Genomic DNA, 21,672 nt, shown 5'->3' with positions numbered 1-21,672 from the left:
GAGAGCTATTGGATACTAGAAAAGGGAAGAGGAAGGCATGTCAAAGGAAGATGAGAGGTTTGTTTGTCTTGCCTTCTTCTCCTGAGAGCAAAAAAGGAAAATGGGCAATGTTTGGTTTTACTATGTGTATCTAAACTGGCTCTGCACTCTAACATGGGCTGACTCAGTACTCGAACCCCACATTTCATCCTTGGCTGTGTGTGCTGGTTCTGCAGTGAGTTACACATTACCGATTCTGTCTCTGCTGCTGCCATCAGCAAAGCTTTGCAGGAGCCACTTTGACTAAATCTGCAAAGGACGCTTGCCACCCATAGCTTGCCTCATTTGTAGCCTTTGTTGTTGCCTGATGTGGTGTTGGGCTTTTTGAGGCTTTCTTTATTGGTAATTGCTAATGAGGAAGTTTATTGCTAAGACTCAGCTCAGCCTGGGCTTCCTTCTCCAACCCCACTGCTGGGAGAAGAGCCAGGGCTTTGTAGCTCCCAGGGATAGCCACAGCCTCCAGCTGTGTTTGTCACACCCAGTGAAGTAACCCAGCTTGTGGAGAAGGTGCTCCTTTGCTGCTTGCACCCTCTACTCTTGCTCTGCAGCCCCACGGAGCCCAGTCACCAGCATGCGCTGCTTTTCCCCTCCATATCCTTGTTGCAGCTCCACTGCATGAGCTGGTTGCACAGGATGCTGGGAGATGAGCTCTTCTTTTTCTCTTCTGTGCCTCTCTTCCTTTCCCCAGCCATCCTCAGAAGACAACTCCAAAAGCACCAGATGGCTCTTCCAGTGCATGGGTTGTTATCCAGTATAACCCCTTTCAGTAAGGCAGTGAAATGCTGCTGGTTTAGGTTGTGCGAGCTCAGTGGAGAGATGGGGAAGTGATTTCTCATCTCACCAGGATGGACTGGCTCTGAGGCAGGCAGGCCAAGTGCTATGAGGCATTTCCAGGTGCAAAATGTTTCCTGGAGTGAACTGAACCTAGGTTAGCTGCCTGTTTTTCACAGTTTGGGGTGAATGCAAGAAGCAGCCTCTTGTTCCTAATTCCATGGTCTAAATGTTCCCTGAGTAGGAGGGTTCTTGCAGTTAGGCTTACATTTCAAGAGCATTGCCAGTCTGCTGGTGTTTTCTTTGCTCCAGGAATGTTCACATTGATGGGGGCTCCCCAGGGTCCTGAGAAATGCTCGTTTTTTGGGTCCTGCTGGGGCTTGGGCAAACACAGAACTAGTTTTATGTGTCTTAAGAACTACTTAATTAAACAGGCAGTTAATAATAGGTAAGATAGAATAGATAGCTAGATTTGAGGCTTATCATCCTAGATTAGGAACCTCAAAACAGTTGTACTTTGTGATAGGAAAAACCAGCCCAGCCTCATGTCCTGTCTTTGACAGCGGCTTCTACCTGATAACTGTGGAAGGACAGAATTGATACAGTGGGGGATTTCCAAGTGTATTTGTACAATATTTTTATGACTTGCATTTTTGGAAGTGTCTGAGGATGTGCTTTGCATTGTGCCACATCATCTCTACTTCCACTTCTCTGGGTATTCATTTATTTCTTTCTGGGCTCTCATAATTTGAGTCCTCAGACAATGAGGATTATGAGGTTTATGCAGGTTATGCATGGAGTACCGGCACTAACCCATGAGTTTGTCATTATGGTGGAGGTTGCTAACCAGAATGTTGCTGGCTTGTCAAAAAACTGTAGCTGTTGTTTGAGGATTTTTGTTTTGTTTTGTGGGGTTGGCTTGTTTTTGCATTTTATTGCTACATTCCTGTCTCTTGTCAGACTACGGATCATGGTAGATCGTAATCTGATCATTATTCTTGTTCTCACGCTGTAAGTCAAGACTGTTACTACAGAGGGCAGCTTTTCCAAGGAAGGAAAACTTTTGAGCTCATGGTAGTTTCAGAAAACTGAAAGGAGTCAACTGCTGTTCTGGTTCCACCACTTACTCTACCAGCCTGATGAAAGATTCAGGGGCAGTCCGTACTTGCAGAGGTTGAGAATGACCATGTGAGGGAATGCAGGGGAAGTTCAGGGTAATCCACACTGAATACTCATGTGCCACTTCAGTATCTGACATGCAGGGCACTGTATTAACATTGTTGGATGGTTATTGGCAAGCTAAGCCAGGAGTCAGGGCTAAAATGGAGTAGAAAAGTGGTGCTTAGAAGGGCAGAAGCTTTGAAGCTGCTTAGACATAGGGTGGGTTTTGCTTTCAAACATTTGCTCTTTAATCAGTATTTATTCATGCATTTTGGCATGTAGGTAACTGATAGTGACCAGAGTTCTGCATGGGGGCGGCATAGGCCTCTTTTGGATCTCGGTAAGGAAGGCATAACAGCACATAGTGTAATAACATGCCATTTTACAGTGTCTCCCACCAGGCTCCCAATACAACCTGGAAGTGAGCAGGGCTGTGGCAGGGCTCTGATACTGAGACTAGCTAGTGGGAAAGAATAAACAGAAGTGAAATACTCAAAGGGGAGAGAATGCAAAGTGGATAAAGTGGAATGAAAGATGAGGCGGAGGGAGGATGGGGGAGTGGAGAAGAGCAGAAACCAGTGTGTTGGAGATTTGAACAAAAATAGAAAATACCTGGATAAATGCCTCAAGTAGGGGTGTAGAAATGAATTGTAAAAAGGTTCTGTGTGAACTGGAGGAGCTGAGTGTCTTGAACACATACAAGACATCACAGGTTAAAAGGGTTCAGCACTGGCGAAACAATTTTGTTAGGTGAGCAGGAAGAGATCTGAAAGTATGTAGAAGGAAAAAGAGGAATGGTTCATTTGTAGATATTTTGACGAAAGAAATATTAAGTACAAGAAATAAATAGTTTGCACTAAGCTCGTCTGGGAAGTTGTAATATTGCGCTTGAAGAGAAGTAAAAGCCTGGTCTGACTAACAGTGTGCTCCGATCTGTTGACTTTCACCACTGAACTGCACAAACTTGCCAGTTCCTCATAGGAGTTTTCGTGCATGAATCTGTTGAGGAACAGCAGGGAACTTTGCCAATGTACAAGTTTTTTAAATGCTACTACTATAGCAGAGATCTATTTTTTTCCCCAGACTTCAGGAAAAATCAGAGGAACTTTTAAGGCCAGGGGGCACTGCTGTGATGTCCCGAATGCTGTCTGGAGCCACAGAGGGGTGCTGTTTATCTAAATAGCAAGGACTCCCAGCCTTGTGCAGAGTGAGGAAATGGCATTACTCACATTTATTGAGTTAGGGGAGAGTGTTTCCGAGTTTGCTGATTTAATCAGCATTCCTGAAACCTACCGCGACCTTCTCCTGTGAGCTAATATTGCTGTGTAGACTAAATCGGTGACTTTTCACAAGGAGGCTCCATTTAAAAACAAAGCCAGCAGAAATGCTGTCCATTTGCTGAAACTCTCTGGTGCTGAACCTGCTGACTTCAGCAATATTCAGGTTTTATTGTTTCAATAGCTGTACCACATAGATTTTTGCATATGGTTGGTCGATGCAAGGGCCCTAAGTCAGCACACAATTTGCCTTATTCTCATTCCACATTCCTGGAACCATTCAACTCACAGCCAGCGGCCAGGTCCCACATTGGCACATCTGAAATTAAGCTCTGTATGACAGGTGAGACATTCTGTGTGTTGGTTGTTGTATCATTGGAGATTTGCTTTCTGTTTGAACTGAGGAGTTTGGAGCATTTCTTTAAGCTGCTCAGTTCAGCTGCTTCAAAGAAAGGAACCCTCTTTTATCCTGCCTTTCTTCCCTCCTCCCTGCCTTTTAAGGTCAACTGATCCAACTGGATCAGTTCTTGGATCTGAGCAGCCACCTTTATACAGCTCTGCTCAATAAAAGAATTTTGCCCAGGATAGTCCTCATGTGTCAGTAAATACAGCGATATTGGGGTTTTCATTGCTTCTTAAGACTCTGTTTTTATTAGTCCCCCAGAGTTTAGGCTAGTGCTTCATTATATTTACTTTGGCTTCTGCAGATGCTTGAGGCTTTGCTTTCTGGTGGTTTGATTTCTTCTTTTCGATATTAAAAAGAAGTCATGTTCCACTTGCTGGTGGATCACACAGCACCAAAGTAAACTAGTAGTAAGTCTGGTTAGCTGTTGCGTTCAGAGGGCTGCTGAAGAGCATGCTGATCCAGTCATCCTGAATACTGCTTTAGTATTTACATGACCAAAACACCAGTTGACCATAAAGTCCATCCTTGACTGGCATTAAATGAAAACAGGCATTGGGCAAAAGACTCAGTTTTGAAGCAGAACCAGTTTAACAAGAGGTGACTGAGCTCTCTTCCAGTTGCTGCAACCATTCCATAGAAGCTGGGTTATTTCCAGTCCCAGCATGTGGCTCTTCTAACAAACTGAGTCATTGAGAGCTGAAGCCATCACTGTTTCATGAGGCCAAAACACCAAAGCGTAGAAAACTTGCTCATAATTGCAGGTTGGGAAAACAGACGAGGCCTGTCAAAGCTGTATTTAGTGTAAAACATCACTCCAGGTGAAACAGTTCCAGCGAAAGATAGCTTCTTTCCTCATGAAGGCAAACACTTGTGCCCTCTCAGTTCTACCTATCATTACATTGCTGTGGGCAGCTTCAGCAGGATTTGATCATGCTTCTCCAGTGTGGAGATCTACTGTTCCTCACATTCTGGAGCCTGTTTTGTCCTACCGTTTCTCAGTTCAGGCTGTCTCTTGCAGAACAGCGGCCATGCTACAGTACATGACTGCTGACAGCTCTGGCAGGCCCAGGCCCAGGCCTGCTCATTGCTATGTTGATTCATTCCAGGTGTCTGTGTCTGAAACAATAACCGTTCTTTCACTGGGATTTTATACCCTGTTCCGATACAAGGTCTTATACTTTTAACAAAGTCTCTAATGTCTTTCGAGAACTTTTTGAACTGGAGCTCATGCTAATTTAACTGATTTCAGTTGTTGGGGCCATACTTACCTACTTAAGGCTTTCAGATTTTAATAATAGGCCAGAAACTTCTCAGACTTTCAAAGTCTAGTTGTTAGAGTTGGCAGAATAGAACTACCCTTTAGGAGCACCAAAATAATTACCAAAATTAACAGTAATTGTTTCTCTTCCTTGCTGGGAACTTTGTATTCCCAATGGCTCCCAGGTCTGGAAGAGAAGAGCTGACTCATGATAGTTTGGCCCCGATGCTGCCCTGAAGAAATGTTTTAATTATCAGCAGGGCTGTGCGCTTCCTAGTTTCCAGGACAGCACGTCTTCCAAACACTTTAAGCTGTTTTATCCTTTAGCCTTTTTACTGGAGATGGAACTTCCCTCATGGTCTGAGCTTCAGTCTCGTTTGTTCTGCTTTCAAGAACACAGTTGCCCCTTGCTTCCCAGATTGTGACTTACTTCTCCCTGTGTTCTTTTATCTTAAGTTGTCCTTCAGCAGGCTGCAACATTTTCAACCTCATCTGAATATTTATATAAAACTTTACAGGTGATTTGCAAAAAACTCCATTTCTGTTACTTTTTAACCTCATCATAAGAGGTTTGGTCTCTCTGTTATTCTGTGATATCTGTGGGTGCTTCCAGCTCATTCCCCCAGTTTTCAGCAATTTTAAAAGTGTTTTCAATGCACATGAAAGGTGACTATGCTGTAAAACCAGTAAGCACACACTTGAGGGAGAAGCAGCAAGCCCTACTTTTGCCCAGGTTTTATTTCACCTAAATTCTGTCCATCATGATTAGGACTTCTGTTTAAGGCAGCTCTTTGGCTTTAACTAGTCAGAGCAGAGTGAAGGTGCTTTCAGAATAACCTCTGAACAGAGGGAGGTAAGACAGGACACTCAGAAGTAAAAAGTCTTTAGGCCTAGGACCTTTTCCTTACAAGTTCAGGGACAAGGACATGCTTTTTCCTCTCTCTGGAAACAGAAAACTGTGTGTCAAAGACCTTGATAGCTGAGGTTGTTTCACCCCTGGAACTCCAGTAATATTTAAGTGGTGCTCAAGAGGAAACTCCTTAAAAGCAAGAGCTGATAATATTCTGAAGGTGGCAGAAGTTATTTGCATTAACACAAGGAACAGCTCATATTTTTTAGGGAAAAAAGTCTAAATTACTTGTGTGTTGCCTTGTCTTTGTTCAAAGGAAAGTGTTTTAAAGCAGAAAATTTCTCCTGTCCTCTCAACTGCTTAAACCACTGGAGGACTATTTGAATCTCAGAATTCACTTCTGCTTCTATCCTCCATGGAACCAAGTCTATATTAATATAAACACCTGCTGGGAAAAAGAGGAGGCATGTTACCTTAGGCAGCTCCATTCACCTTGAATAACTGCAAGTTACCTTCCCAAGTTCCATTTACAGAGAAGCAGGCCCTGGCATGTCAGTATCTTACCTACTTACTCTTTTCCATGAAGTAAGAGACTTGTTTGCCCAGTTACTCAAAAGGGAACTGCATACAAATCCAAGCTGAACATCTTATGACCTTGCATGATTCTAGAAATAGCCAAATTTTAAGAAGAAAGGAGTTCCAGCAGGTTCCTATTCCAGATCTGTATCTTTAAATTTCTGCTGGTGGCAGCATGAAGACAGCAATCTGACAGTTGTAAAGATTTTGTTTACATAGTGTGAGCTGGAAGAGCAGTCAGTCTCATTTATTTAACCCTCTTATTTTGTTGCACACAATATTCCTGGTGGCATAAAGGTTTTAACTAAAATAGAGCTCGTACTCTTTGAAAGGATGGATTCTGATAAAAATCTGTTGTAAACTGTAAATCAGTGCCACTGAGTCATAAGTGAATTTAAGTTGCTAGTGTCTGTTAATATTTTCCTGTAATGGAAGGGTTTGGTTTTACCTGACTTTAGCTTACATGAATGTATGTAGTCACTAGGGCTTGCCTTCCTGTTAATGAAGGGAAACAGACACCTTGAGACAGTTAAATCCTATCTAAAAATAGAAAAGTTCTTGTTCAGACCCATACAGGAAAAGTGTTACAAAGGTAGGGGCGTAGCATCAGCAGGGGCAGCTGCTATTATGCCTGATGTGTGGAAACTCAGTGTGGACATTTTTCCAGCATTTTGCTATCCAGCACATTTTCAAGTGGGTGGCCCTGAGTAACCCGAAAACAATTTCTAGTGCTCCACTTCTACACAAACCCACGCTGCCAGATCTCATCTGCAGTTAAGTTTCTGTTAACATAAAGCTCTACACACAGTAGATTTTGGCCTGAAGCTGCCACTGCAAAATGGATTCATGCACACACAAGTTTAGAAAATAGCAGAATAGAATTACACCAGGCAGATCTTGAAAAAAGCAGTATTTATTTTAAAGTACAACCCAAAGTTGTATCCGTAAGAAATGCACAAGGTATCTTGTTTCTTCCACAAGTCTTGGCTGTGTGCATTTCAGTTCAACTTAAAAATGCATTCAGGTTTACAAATGTACAAACAGCACAGAAAGTGTGTTACAGTCTCAACAGAATGCGCTTACATTCAGCCATTTTGCTCCTACGGTTGTGTGTTGGTTTTGCTGTTGTTTTTCTTGATTATTTTTTTCCCCTCTTTTTTTTTTTTACATTCTTAGAACCTGTGTTAACAAAGACAGCCTTATTTTAAAAAAATACTCTGCATTTCAGCACAAAGTGCCTTTTGATTTTAAATTAGAACTTGGACGATAATACTGGAAAAAATTTAAAAACCCAAACTTGTACTTTACAGAAAAGTTTTGCATGCCAGGACTGCTTTAGAGTTCAAATTATTTCCTACAGAAAGATGGCAGATGGTAAAACATGAAACCAGGGAAACTGTTGGGAATTACAGCTTTGGCTGCAGTTGGGATTTGTGGCCACACCCAGACTTTTTCAAGCTTATCCTCAATCTCACACTACCATATTGCAGGACAGACTTTAAAAAAGAGCAAGTGATGAAAGCAGGACGGGTGGGAGGTGGGGAAGGGGGAGCAATGACCAGCAACAGCCCAAAAATAATGTTTCAAAAATTTGCATTCAGAATTGTATCATGACCTGGATAAGAGTTCTTTCATTTTGCTTAACTTCAGTTTTCATGAGGATAGTGTGAATTAGACCAAGGATCTGAACTTCTTCTTCCAATTGTTGGGCTCCAAATTCTCCAAGGATTGTAGGTCTGTCCCATGTCTTCAGCAGGATTGGCAACGGTGGCAGCAGCAGGTGCAGGAGGAGCAGTGGAGGAGTTTTCACTGCCCATGAGATCGATGCCTGACAGGGTGTTTGTTGGAGTGGTGAAGGGAAGGCCACTGTTGAGGTTACTTGACCAAATGGAACTGCTGAATGGAGTAGTGGACCACAGGCCACTTGGGTTGCCTAGGATCGACTGCAGTAAAGACACAGCCAGGTAAGGAGCAGCTTGGTAACTTCTATTTTCACCCTGTTTACAGCCCCCCCAGTCCCCATTGAAAGAAAAGTATCTAAGCAGCAACAGGTGTGCTGTGGAATCCCTTCCAGCTTCACTGCAATATGGAGTTCCAAACTTCCTTCACTAGAGCTTGCCCAGAGGAACCAAACTGCTAACAGTCACCAAACGTGTCTGGTAACTGAACAGGCTACAGAGTGCAATTACATTACAGGCTTTTAAGCTGTTTTCATTTGAGCTTGTACATCCCCATACCATCACTAATTTAAGCACTACTAGTATCCAAGCTTTAACACACAAGAGCCAGAACTCTCCAGCTTAACTGAACTAGTTAGAATGAGGCAAATAAACATGGTTCAGGACTTCAAAAAAATCAACAAAATTCAAGTTGTAATGGAAGGTAGCAGTGAAATCTATTCCTTGATCCTGTTCTTGCTGTTTGCAAGCTTATCTCCTCCCATTCAGGCAAGGGAATCTGTTTAAATTGTACGCTTTAGATGAACCTACCTGTGCTGAGCCCCCTGTACCTCCCCATAGTCCTAATGTATACTTTTTTTCCCCATCCAAAATTTCTCCAGGTGAAGGGAAAGGGCATTGAAGAACTGGCCATTTTTCACAGAGTTCCAGTAAATCTGTCCTGGTTCAAGACATCTGGAAGTCTCTCACAAATGGTCATGGTGCAGATGCAGGTGCGCTGCTGCAAGATGTCACAAATGCATTTGGGATGCATAGGACAGGTAGCAGCAAGCATGGAGAACACATGCAGAAATTAACAAGACCCAGGTTTTGTCCACTGTTTTATTAAAGCCCAAACAGTAGCAAGCAACAAGCAGGGTAGACTTCTATCCCATGGTGTGGTGGAAAGTGATACCCAGAAGCAGACAAAGTTGGAGATGAGAAAGGTAGCATAACTTTCAAGCTAATATTAGCACAGAACCTGCTACATGTAGGCTTAATGCAACTACATACTTCAGTGCCAACAGATTTAGTGTACATATGCTGTAAATTCAATTTGCAAATATACAGTAAATATGATACACGCAAAAGGAAGTGGACTCATTGAAGAAATGCTGTAAGGTATAAACAACCTTATGTTTGGATTTACTGGGTGGAAACAGGCATCCCTTCCCAAAATCTCTGCCCTCAGGTAATGCATACTAAAGATTAACCAGTATCAGTGTACTCTGCATCTGAAGATAAGAATAAAAAACCCTTTAGAAAAGGAAACAAGGTAGACTCCAAGGAAAAGTGTTCCTTTCAGGGTTTTATTTACTTTTCTGGAATGAAGAAGATACGCTCTGTTGAATCATACCTGAAACTGGTTGGACACTAATACATTATCAAAGGGTCCACATAAAATTTGACACTGAGGGCTGGGCAGGGGTTTTCAGCATACTTAGGTTGGCCAGGCCAATGCTGTTAGAACTCTCCAATGTCACTTGGAAGCTGAGCTAAACTAGGGTCACACTGTAGTCCTGTTACATAACTACGCGGTTATATTTAAGCTACACAAACATTAGGCTACTGAGCCTGCAGCAGGAAACTCCTGCTCAGACATGGAGCCTAACACACTAGAAGTCCACCCTATTTCCTGATGTGGGCAAGAGCCAGTAACTGTTCCTATGTGTCCCCAAAGTGTTTGGGAGAGCTTAAGAGAAAGACAACTGCTCATAATCCAGGAGAGGAGCAGCAGACAAAAAATGAGCTCCCTTTCAGGGCTGGTGGAGGGAAATATAAAGTGGTTGGCACACAAAACTACAGGCAGGGAAATGGAGTAAAGCGAGTGCAGTTAGAAACTTCAGAAGCAGTACCTGCAGTGCAGCAAGGCCTGAGGGGAGACAGGGCCCCGAAGTCAAATGCTATTTAGCACAGAAGCAAAGTTATGCATAAAGTGTGAAAGCAAGAGGAATTATAGAAAAGAGGGTAATACAGAAAGCACTGTGTAAGTGTGGTTTGCAGGAACGGATTTGCTCTTTTGCCAGAAAGGACAGTGCTGGGGGCCTAGTACCTGCTCTCTCATCTAGCACTCAGAGCAAGGAAGTGCAGTAACAGAACAGCCAGGTTTTCCTGTTCTGGCTTACCATAAGCACTTGTAAAAATATCACTGTCATTACAAAGGCTTTGAACATTTCAGTCCGTTTGCTGTTTCTGGTTTATTAAGTGATCTCTTTGAATAACCTCCTTAAAAGGATTTTCTCCTCTGTCCATGAAGTATTTAGAGGGAGAGACTAACAATTCTTCTATACCATTTGTCTGGGTTCCATCTTGATGCTTCCTGAAGCACACTTCCAAATATCTTTTTCAGAAGCAGGCAGGAAACAGAAGTTGGGAGCCAGAGGATTGTTCTGGTGGTCCTCAATCCCTCCTTCTGGCAAATGCTGAGAAATCTGCCCTCCTTGTGACCGAAAAGCAAAACTCTTGCCTTACACAGTTTTAGTGAGAACAAGGGTGGGATCAGTGAGTGTGTGTCTGTAAGAAGCTGTGTGACCTTCTTCAGCCTGCTTACCCTTCCCCCCCAACCTTCCCCCACTCCATCTGAACTGCTACCAGGTGGAGTAAACACTGCCTCTTACTCACTACAAAAGCATTTTCAGAAGACATGATGAATGATTTCAGCTGGCACTGAAGACAGCTGTTGGAGTGTAAGTTTAATCCTGACAGACAGAGGCACAAGGATGGGAGAGCAGTGCTACAATCTGTGTAAAAGTTGCTTTTTCTTCTTCTTTGGCTATACTCAAGATCTCCATCAGAATTAGTGGACATTTTAAAGGCTTTGCCTTATGCTCAGCCCTTGAGTGTTTTTTCTAAACTGAAAATAATACATCTGCAGGCTTTTAGATGCGGTGGGGTTTTTTTTGACCTTTTGTTAATTTACAAGTTGGTGCAACACTGGATTGAGGAAGCAGAATTGAAGTCTGAAAGTTACTATATTGGCCATTTTGCAACTGTTCCTAAAACTGGAAGTGACAGCAGCAGTGCCCAGCCATGGCATGGGAGGAGAACGGCTCTTTCTGCAGTCCCAAAAAACATGGGAATGGAAAACTTTTGTAAGTGCTGCAAGATGCTCTTGGAAGAAATATTTTTATGTAAAGCAATTTATGTGGATTCATCATCCACAAGTGAGCAGACTACTCACTCTCTGTCTGACAGCCATGTCAACTTAACTACACAGAGACAGGAATACATATAACTTCCCTTTTCCTTATTTTTCCACTGTTGGTTTGGGATTTTTTTTACCCAAATTTAAAAAGCCTTTAAATGAAATCAAATGGCAGAGACAGAACAGGTTGGTAACAGGAATAAAACACTGGATTTGGGCTGAATACTTACTGTAGTTGTATGAGTCGGGGAACTTGAGCTTGTTGGCCAGGAGGGTACAGAATCTGTAGCTGAAGGATCCCAGATGGATGATGGAACATTACTGAATTCACTCCAGTTTCTCTGAACATCCTGCCCATAAGCAGATCGAGCTAAACCAAGTTTGCTAAAAACCTCTAAAAATAAAATGAAATAAAACTGAGTATGTTACTCTTCCTCTTTTTCCAAGAACTACAGTAGACTAATACTCTTCACAGTTATTTCCCATTTTTTTTCTAGCAGGTCCTGATGCAGCACAAGAACTGAGATTAGGAAGGGTCACACACAGTCTCATGTGCCCTGCGCTAGTTCTTCTAAGAAGTAAGTTAGCTGCAGGTGAAGCAAGCGAAGGTGCTGAAGGTGCCTCCCATAACCATAGCTCTCACTTGCTTTGCAGCAGTTCCCCCCTCCCAGGTAGCTCCTGGTGCAGGAGGCAGCACTGGCTGTGCCCCAGCCCAGGCCCTGTCCATGTTCTCAGAAGGGGAGGGCAGCACCAGCACTTGTGGTTCACCTGGTCCCATGCACAGAACTGACCCCCAGGCATCTTACTGACAGCCCCCAGAGCTGCTGGTGCTGAGGACTGCCAATGAAGACCAAAGAAAGAACCCCCCCAGCATTTTTCCATAAACATCCCATTTTTTTCAGCAGATAGTATTTTTTTCAGTAGACATACAATCCATTTTACAAATGGCACACACTATGTTTGCTTTTATAGACACCTTAAAAATTACCATGCATCCTCAAACATAGTACGCAAATCTGTACAAGTAATTACACAGAGCATCCATGCCCTGCAATACAGCCTACCTGCATCAAAGCCCATTTCAGTAGTCACTTCTGGAAGGTTTACCCAAATATTTAAGTACACGAATTAATTGCCAGGTTTAGCATGCATCAGGTCATCATGCAGCTATACAAACATTAGAGGAAAGCAACACAAGGGATTGGCCAGTGCTTCATATATACAGCAATGGCTTTATGCAGGTGTAAAGCGCTCAGGCGATCCCTGGCCTGGCAGCACCCTTTTGAGACCTACAGTAGAGCTTCAGGGGGAAGGAAGACTTGTAATTGAAACAGAGAAACTTCAAAAATTAGTATTTCCAGCCAACAAACATTAACAATTTCCACTATCTCTCTGGGCTGAAACGCTGGCTACAGCACCAATTTTTTTATACACCTTCCTATGCAGTCTCTTTTTGGGAGGCAGAGATGGGAACATTGTACTTAAGATCAGTGGAATGGAGACATCCCCTTTTTTTACCTGTGTTTGAATATGGAAAAATATTTGAAAACAAAAACTCACCTCCAGTTAAGTTAAAAGAATTGCCAAATGCAGAAAATGAGTTGAGAGGGGTGAAGTCAGGACTGCTGGGGCTGCTGACAGTACTCCACAAGCCAGAACTAAATATTAGGGAGAAACAGGAAAGCAATACATAACTCATTAACACAGTACTACTGACAGCTTTAACTTACTGATCTAGGTACACATGTATATGTGCAAAAGTATGTGCGTGTGTATATATTTAACTATATATATTTTTTTAATGGTGATAAAGAGTTAGGAAATCAGCTTGGCTTTGTTTTATCAAGAGATTTCAGTGAAATACCATTTTCCTGTGTATATACCCACTTTGGTATATATATACACACTGCTACAGGCATAATGCTCTAATCTACAGACTGAGCTCCAACAGAAACCTGAGAGTAGCTCTTTTGATCAGTTTTTCAGAAAACTTACTTACAGGGTCTAAGCTGTAGCACAGATTTTTTGACAAGCAGCTCAGAAGGGTACAGATGCTCCCACTCTGGCTTTTGGGCAAGCTTCTTGAAAACACAGATGAGTTAACTGGAAGTAGCGATAAACATTTACAAACCCAAACCAAAACACCACCCACAAACTTTGCTCACAAAAGCAATTCCATTGCGTACTGAAACTTGAATTCAAGTCTCTCTCCTACTCCAGAAAGATGACAGGACACTCACTCACTGCTTTTTACAACTGAGGCAGCCATGCACTACCAAAATATGTCAGAAGTACAGCATGCCTCAGGATACGTGACTGAGCACAGCTGTATTCTGCTCCTAGTCGTAACACAAAACCCAGTGATAGTTCAGGTCTCAGTGTTAAAATTGGGAGTGAAAGACACTGCTGTACGGCAAAGATACTCTGCCTGCAAACTATTTCAAGTAACTTTGGTACGCACTGCTCAATATTACAAGAGCCAAGCTGATTTCTCAATATTTGGATGCCCGGGAAACAAGATTGTTGAGTTACTTGGAACAAGGGGGAGAAAGTCCCCATCACATTCAGTACATCCTTTCTGCTTCTGAGTCACTCTCAAGTTCTACATTTTTTTGCAAGGTGAGAGATGCTGTGCCCAAGCTTTGAAAAGCAGTTTAAAACCCCAAAGGAACACGAATAAATTCTGTCACTACCTTCAAAATGCCATTAACAGCTTACAATATTCTTTTCTAGGGCCCTACGTATCTGCCTAGAGAATATAAAAATTACCTGTCAGAGCCATCATTGTCAATGACTGTGTGGGAAATGCTGATATTGCTGGAAACATCTGTCTTGTTCGGAGAAACCTTCGGTAAACCACTGCCACCTGCAAGAATACATATATACATACATACATATATAAAGTTACATTTAACAAAAATAACAAAATAACAGAATATTCAGGAAATACTCAAATATTTAGAACTACAAACTGGTTTTAGTACCTGGGCTCTTGTCATAACCTGCAGCTACAGCAGCAAAAGTGGGGTTACCATTCCTGCCTGGAAGAGAAGCTGCCTTTGCCAGCTTAGGCTTGGTACCATTAGGCTGCTTGCTTTTCATGTCACTTGAAGAGGGGGGGGGGAGGAAAGAAAAAAAAAAAAAAAAGGTAAGGTTTTGGACTTGAGCAGCTTGATAAAAAAGCAGTAATTTAAGCTAGCATTCATGAAGATGTTAACAACAGATCAACAGTTCATGTAATTTGCACATTTTTCCAACCTACCAAGTTGTCAGAAACCCCAGAACAGTATAAATAGCATGGTAAGACATGCACAGTAGTGTCTGCCAAAAAGCAGTTTCCACGGGAAAAGGAAATGGGTGTGAGAAAAGGGAGATGCACCCACTGAAGCACATGGGTTCTGCCAGCATTCTGCCAGCATTCTGCACTTGGGAAGTCAGTGGGAGGTACAGATTTGGACTCACTGGCTGCAGCTGCTGTTCACAATGCTGCTGTAGGTGCCTCCTCGTGGCCCAAAGGCAAAGGATGCAGGAGGAGGAGGAGGAGGAGGAGATGGAGAGGCGGGTGTTGGGGAAGGCTGTCGCTGCTTCAGGAAAGCATCTGCGTTCAGGGTTTGCAGAGAGAGTTTATAAAGGTTGTCTGTGGCTGGAAAGAGAAACACAAAACATCTTCCTGTAGTACCTACATTACAACAAGGCTTCCCAAACTTCTGCTATCCCTTCTGTTCAAACTGAGGAATTCTGACAAAGGCTGTTCCCAAGTAACAGCTCCTTCTCTATATTTATCTGTCATTATTCAGGTTATATTATACTACCTGTTTTCAGAGAGACTGTATTCCAGTAAGAACACTGATATGATTGATAAACTGATTTGTACAAAAGTGAGTGCTGTGGAGAGGGATGACTTTATGTAGACATGCAACCAAGAGGAAGGTGATTTAGCTCCCACTCAAGGGACTTATAACACAACCAGAAAGCTTATCATGGTGTCCCACACTAACCACTTCATTAAGGCATTTTCTCTCTCAAGGACAATCAGCTAATTAGCTTCAACTTTAGCTCCACTGGACTTGACCAAGCAAAACTCATCTGCTGTAGAAAACACATTTTGTTTTTGAGTGGCAGTTCTTATTTCCTCAGTTCCCCTAGCAGCTTCTGAATCCTCATCGATAAAGAGCTGCAGGATGGCCCATGTTCTGCTCACACTGTTTTCAAACCTCCCAAATCCTACCATGTGCTATCAATATGAGGCCTACAGCAGAAAACAGGAGCACTACACAGTGAAAAAAAAGACAGGGAGGTCTTGGACAGACCAAGCCTACCTACGGATGTTTACTGCAAAAGACCAATTCTGTCATCCTCTACCGATTACTTACAGCTGCCAGCCTTGTGAAGAGGCACAGAGTCCCACTCTGGTGGTGGAGAATCCTTTTCCCCTTCAGAGCTGCTGGTGTTTCCTAGCTCCTGTCCAGAACCACTGGGGAGAAATTTTGCTAATACTGATGGCCTGGTCTCCATTAACTTACTGTTGGGACCTATTAAGAGAACAAAAGCAAGTCCGTGGATAGTAAACTGCACAGCTTCCTTCACACACCAGACATAGAATTAAGCACTCAAAAGTGATTACAAACAACCAAACAAAACTCCCGAGGTATTTATAAATAACAGCCTTGCACTACCTCTCATTTTGGGGAGGTTTCTTGATTTAGACCCATTCGTCAAAAGGTGCTGTGTAGATATCTTGGATGGAAAGGTTTTGCGCTGCTTGTTTTCCAGTGGGGGTGTATAAGATAATTCCAAGGAACTAAACGAAAAACAGAGATCCATTTATTTTCAAGCTCTCAGAAGCACTGAAGAGATTTTATATATGCACACATACTTTTTTTATATATATATATATATATATATATATATGCATGATACGGTCTTACAAAAGACTGGTCTCCTGTGGCTGTCTCATGTCAAACTTGTGCTCATCTTCAAAGCTATTTGTAAGCAGAGTTTTGTATTTTTCCTACATGCAACTCCACCCTTCTTAGCCCTGGCTCATTTTCTATCCACACTGCTCCACACATTCATCAAGGCTCACTCACTTCCAGGAGAAGCTTCAGCCTGGAACTCCAGGATTACAAAACCTACTTGGATATATACAGAGGCAAAAAGAGATGGCAACTGCCATTTTTCTACTCTGCCCCCTCTCGCTCTTGTTTGGTCATGCTCTTGATGATACACTATTGCTCTGAATGTACAGGATCATCTTTTAGTTCATAGCACAGAACTGTTCAAACCCACCACTAAATTCATTTGGCTGTACACTGTTCTTTTTCTCCAGCTATTAGATTATGTCTCTGAAACTTTCTAGGGAGTACCTATTTTACCCATTTCTAGCAGAAGAATTCCAAACTGGCTCTCACTGTGGCCTTCAAATACTGTCACATGTAATAAACTTGTGATTCATGTGACTGATTTATATGACAAAGGAAAGTAGGTAAGAATAAATGAAATGAGGAGGAGACCTTGGCAGGCAATGTTTTCAGAAATTTTGAAGAAAATTAATTTATACTAACTCCTAATCTCAGTCTAGCATTAATTACAGCAACAGGGAAAACAGAAGCCTCAGTTTGGTGAAGTTTATTTTTGTGACACTTGGATAACTGTTTTCAGAATACTTTTTCAGAATGAACTAGGTGTAGTAAAATTAAGGTTATTCCTTTTTCTCTTTCCTATTTAACTTTTGCATTCAACCACCTGCCAATAGGGGAAAGGGCCAGGCAGCGGCAGCAGCCTCCTTTAATAACACATCCAGGACTGATCCGTGATACAAAAAAGTAAATTGCATACTGTAATTTCACCAAGAACTACAGGCTTGCATGTTAGCACTGGCTTACTCTGCTGCCACTAGAAGCTCCTGTAGAAACATTAACCCTATTTTGTATATGTGGGACCTGTTACAAAAAGCTTAGCATTGCTTAACCTGATTTGCTTCACTAGATTTGGGTTCTCATTTATGCACCATATCACCATTAAACAATTTATCATTTGCAAGCTTCAGATATTCCCCGATATCAGGAAGGAAGAAGCATCTGCTCAAAGGTACCTGCTGTTGGCATTAGCCACACTGACAGCCGCAGCAGTCAAATACACAGATTTTTATCACTCCATCTTCCCTTCAAGCATGATGGCTCCCCTACTAAAAGGCCTTTATTTAGCTTACCTGGTTTTCACATCTACAGGGATTTCTTTCTTGACACTTGTTAGCAGTTTTTTAGTTTTCTGTTTTACTTGGGCTGTTTCATTTTCAGGTTTTTCTGGTATAACTTTTCCCTTTTGTTTTTCAGGTTCCTATAAAAGGCATTATAACAACTTGTTACTACTTAGGAGAAGTGAAGTCCATCTTGCATCACAACATACATAGTGTAAGCAGTGCTGAGGAAAGAATGCTATTTGAACATGAGCATTTTTGCAGCTCTGAAGGTATTTTTTTAATCCTTAGTGAGTATACCTCTAAAGTGTGGTATCTGTTTTTTCATATTTGGAAAAGGAGAAATGGAAATAACCAGCAAATCAATGTGTTCCAAGCAGATTTGGTGTTTGCAGATACATAACTCCTCAGGCCATGGCCTCTGAGTCTGCTTCAAAAGACCTATACTGCACTTGTGCACAGTCCTGGCCACCTGAAACAAATTCTTCCACCAAGCAAAGAATAGGAGCAACTTCACCACCCAATTTATTGGTTTTTTTTTAACTGCACTTCTAAGTGTGCTGTCAAATAGCCATCCCAAAAAATCAAAGGTGATTTTCAAATCACCTTCAAAACCGTAACTTTTAAAGGATAGTACATGGATTTCTACACCCCGCCTCCCAGCTTGAATCCCTATCTTATCTTTTCCAAAGCTCAAATTTTAGACATGTCAAAAATTAGGCTTTGTATTCTTCTCTTTGCTATTACCTTTGCTTTGGTTGGTTCCCCTAGCACATGCTTTAGGACAGAACATTTACAACAACCTGACCACCACACAAATTCTTAGAGCTTTAGTCTACTACCTAGAAGCATATAAGCCAAATGAGTAATATAAAGGTAAGGGTACTGTCAAAAGCAAGTCAGTTAACTACCTGCTGACAAATTACCACCCCTGAATTGACCCTTTGTAACTGTTGAAATGCATGGGTTTAGTCCGCACCTTAATTATTGAGTAAAACTGATGTCTGTATGTTGGCATTTCAGCCTGGAAATAGAATAGGCTAGGAGTGTGTGGAGAGACAATTACCCAATGCTGCTGACAGCCAGCAGCTTATTGAAGCCAGTCACTCAGGCATGTTCAGTCCTCAGAATGCATGATTCAAGCATGTTCACACTCACAGATGAACAAATCTTACAGAGAAGAAGTGAAGGCGAGAGTTGGGAGAGGTATTTTTAAGTTAACATTCTTCCTTTGTTAGGTTTTATATGAAAGCTGGGGGTGCGGTGGTGAGAAGAGACTGTTCCACCTTTAACAGGTGACCCGCCAGCTAAACAAGAGCCTCCTTTTATGAGCAGTGCCATACCTCTTTGAGAAGTGGTTCTGTATCTGGGTTGGAGGTTTCGGTTGTGGTTGAAGAACTGTCATCATCTGCCAAGGAATCCTTCAGTTCATCCTCCTGTTGCTTTCCTTTCCCTCTTCTGTCCTTTTCTTCCCGCTTCTTCTGTGGCTTAGCCTTGCGCTGAAGCGTTTTCCCTTTCCCTAAGAAGGTAAGGATGCTTCAGTTTTCAGTAGCAGTACTCAAGAGATGAGCGAATTCACTTCATTTTGGAGGATGACCCCCATGATTAAGCCTCTGAAATCCACCATTTGTTTCAATACACCAACCATTTACAGCCACCTCAGACCAAATGTGAGAAACAGCATCACACCTGAAGAACCCTGATCTCATCCATCGCATTTATGCTCCTAAGCCACACCTCTGTTGCCTCTATAGACAGTGGACACCTAGCTACTGTGATTCTTCCCTTCTCTGGTCCTGGCATTCCTTTTAAACACCTCAAAATCCAATCTGACAGTTTAACTATGTAAGAGTAGATTCTGAACTGCAGAAGCTGGCACAAGCTTTATAATCCAAACAAGTGAACAACAGAAATCATTAGCATGTTTGTCAGTTAAAAAGAAAAACCAAACCAAACACAACTTGTAGTAGAACTAGAGCAGATGAGAAAAATCACTAATAGTATTTTAGCAAAGATGTGTAAAACCCCAGCTCCCCAAACCTGAAAATCTCCCACCCAACTGCACCTTCTTCCCCTTGACATATTTAATTTTTCCAGAGTAGACTATTCTAAGAGGTATGACTAAGCTGACTGTGAAATAGTTTGGCTTGACAAATTAAAGTGCTACTGCATCTCCAAGTAGGGGAAACAATGCGTTAAACACTCCAGGGGATGTTTAATCAATTTTCTTGAAGCAATCCCCATACAAGTAAATAAAGCTACTGGAACAATTGCATTTTTTCCTTGCGATTTCTACAGGCTAACTGAAACGTAGCATAGGATAAGCTCAAAATGTAGAGGTTTAAGAACCTTCCCAGTTAAGGTCCTGGCACAATGATAGCTGTCCTATTTCATTTGGCAAAAATGCCCCTCAGGTAAAGTTTGTACCAAAACGTAAATTTGCCTTCAGTATTTTGTCAAATACCAAATACATACCAAAGGAAAGTGCCTGGGTTTTTTTCCAGACTTAATGACTATCAACAACTACAAAACCATCAGAGATAAAATATTCCTTTTAGTGTGAATACAAATAAAAGTGTAAATACAAGTGGATCTTTGTACGGAAACATTCAAAAGGTTAGCTTCCAGCTTATTGTGGGCATTGGGGATTTGCCTCAGAAGGCCTCATTCTAAGATTTAATTCAAATTTCCTCTACATTTGGGATTGCTAAACAGTGTAATGTTCATCATTAGAAAAAACTATGTAAAATGTTATCATGACATAAAAATGTAACGTGAAGCAGCTGTTTGACAAAATACTGATCTAGCCTCCACAGCAGTCTGCTAGTATCCAAGTTTCAGAAAGCTGAGACAGAACACTATGGAGACAGGAATCCTGCATGGGATGTTGAGACGGGCAGTTGTAGTCCAGAAGCTGCTGCTTCTGCAGATGTCTGTGAGTACAGTTCTAGTTATTTAGACAAAGCCAGACAGCAGTGTGGGTATGCAGATCCAGACAGATACCGGAACTTCCCCTGCGGTTTTACATTTTTAAAGAGGGCAAATGGAGATGGTTGGGTTTTATTGGATGCATGGAGCTTTTGTGAGTCAAGTTATGGTTTATAGATACTGTTCTATAAAGCCTGTCCAAAAAGCAATCTACATGCTTAAATCTGATTTACTGATTCAAGATGACAAAGAGGTCAAGAAAACGATCTGAACTGCAAAATGTAACATTCATAACATACTTTGCAATACAGAGTATGTTTAAATATTCAGCATACCACCACGTCAAAGCATAAGTGAAGCAAAGCCTCTGTACAGGGGAAAACCTATGAATTTATCTGAATGAATTTGTAGTTAGAAGAAAGCTGCAAAAACAGGAAAGTCATACTAAAAAAAAAAAAAAAAAAAATGGAGCCCCTGCATTATCACATCCACTCTGAACTGATTTAAGAAGTTTCTGCTCATTGCTGCTTAACAAGAGTGAAGCTTTCATCTTGGTGGTATGTGATCATACAGGTGCTTCAGGGTTTATATGCCTTTCCACATTCATTTTCTTAACTTTAATAAGGAACACAACACCAGCACTGTTTCTGTGCAACAGAGTTGTTAGGAAAAGGTGAAAAAAATCATTAGAATTGAACATAAATTTATAACCAGAGAACCCTAGGACACAACTGAAATACCTATTACAAGAAGCATGATTAGAAGTTTTACTCTAATGGAGGGTTTATAAGAAGGAGTATAACTGACAATTTTATAAATCTGAACGTAGATAATGTATGAAACGCAACACATTATTTTAAGCATTAGACAACTGAAGAGATGGATAAACAATTCAAACTAACCTCATGCAAAGATGAATGGTACTTATAAGCACAGGTGCCATATATTCATTTGCTGACCCCATATCACCAAGGATTTTCTACAACTGCAAGTCCGGGCATGACGAATTCCATTCCCAAGCAATACCCACAGGGTTATACCCATCTCTCCCTCTCCCCTTCCGCTTTCCTGACACACTAGGGTAACTTCCTTTTCCTTTCCTCAAGCCCCAGGTACAAACACTGG

General features: G+C 41.8%; 1 protein-coding gene across 1 annotated transcript in view; it reads right to left on the bottom strand.

The window, feature by feature from the left end:
- Positions 1 to 7,235: 7,235 nt before the first annotated feature.
- TMEM131 (transmembrane protein 131) overlaps positions 7,236 to 21,672 on the bottom strand; it is a 101,858-nt gene continuing 87,421 nt past the window's right edge. The window contains exons 32-41 of the mRNA XM_065677643.1: positions 18,963 to 19,138; positions 17,632 to 17,759; positions 16,097 to 16,221; positions 15,794 to 15,952; positions 14,883 to 15,063; positions 14,405 to 14,526; positions 14,190 to 14,286; positions 12,981 to 13,078; positions 11,651 to 11,814; positions 7,236 to 8,281 (exon numbers count right to left, since the gene is read on the bottom strand). Of these exons, the coding sequence (XP_065533715.1) occupies positions 7,985 to 8,281; positions 11,651 to 11,814; positions 12,981 to 13,078; positions 14,190 to 14,286; positions 14,405 to 14,526; positions 14,883 to 15,063; positions 15,794 to 15,952; positions 16,097 to 16,221; positions 17,632 to 17,759; positions 18,963 to 19,138 (1,547 nt within the window). The 3' untranslated portion in view covers positions 7,236 to 7,984. The remainder of the gene's footprint in view (positions 8,282 to 11,650; positions 11,815 to 12,980; positions 13,079 to 14,189; positions 14,287 to 14,404; positions 14,527 to 14,882; positions 15,064 to 15,793; positions 15,953 to 16,096; positions 16,222 to 17,631; positions 17,760 to 18,962; positions 19,139 to 21,672) is intronic.

This window comes from Lathamus discolor, chromosome 4, assembly GCF_037157495.1.
Source record: "Lathamus discolor isolate bLatDis1 chromosome 4, bLatDis1.hap1, whole genome shotgun sequence".
In the NCBI taxonomy this organism is placed as follows: Eukaryota; Metazoa; Chordata; class Aves; order Psittaciformes; family Psittacidae; genus Lathamus; species Lathamus discolor.
The sequence above is the reverse complement of the archived record's forward strand: the minus strand, read 5'-3'. Positions and strand labels throughout refer to the sequence as shown.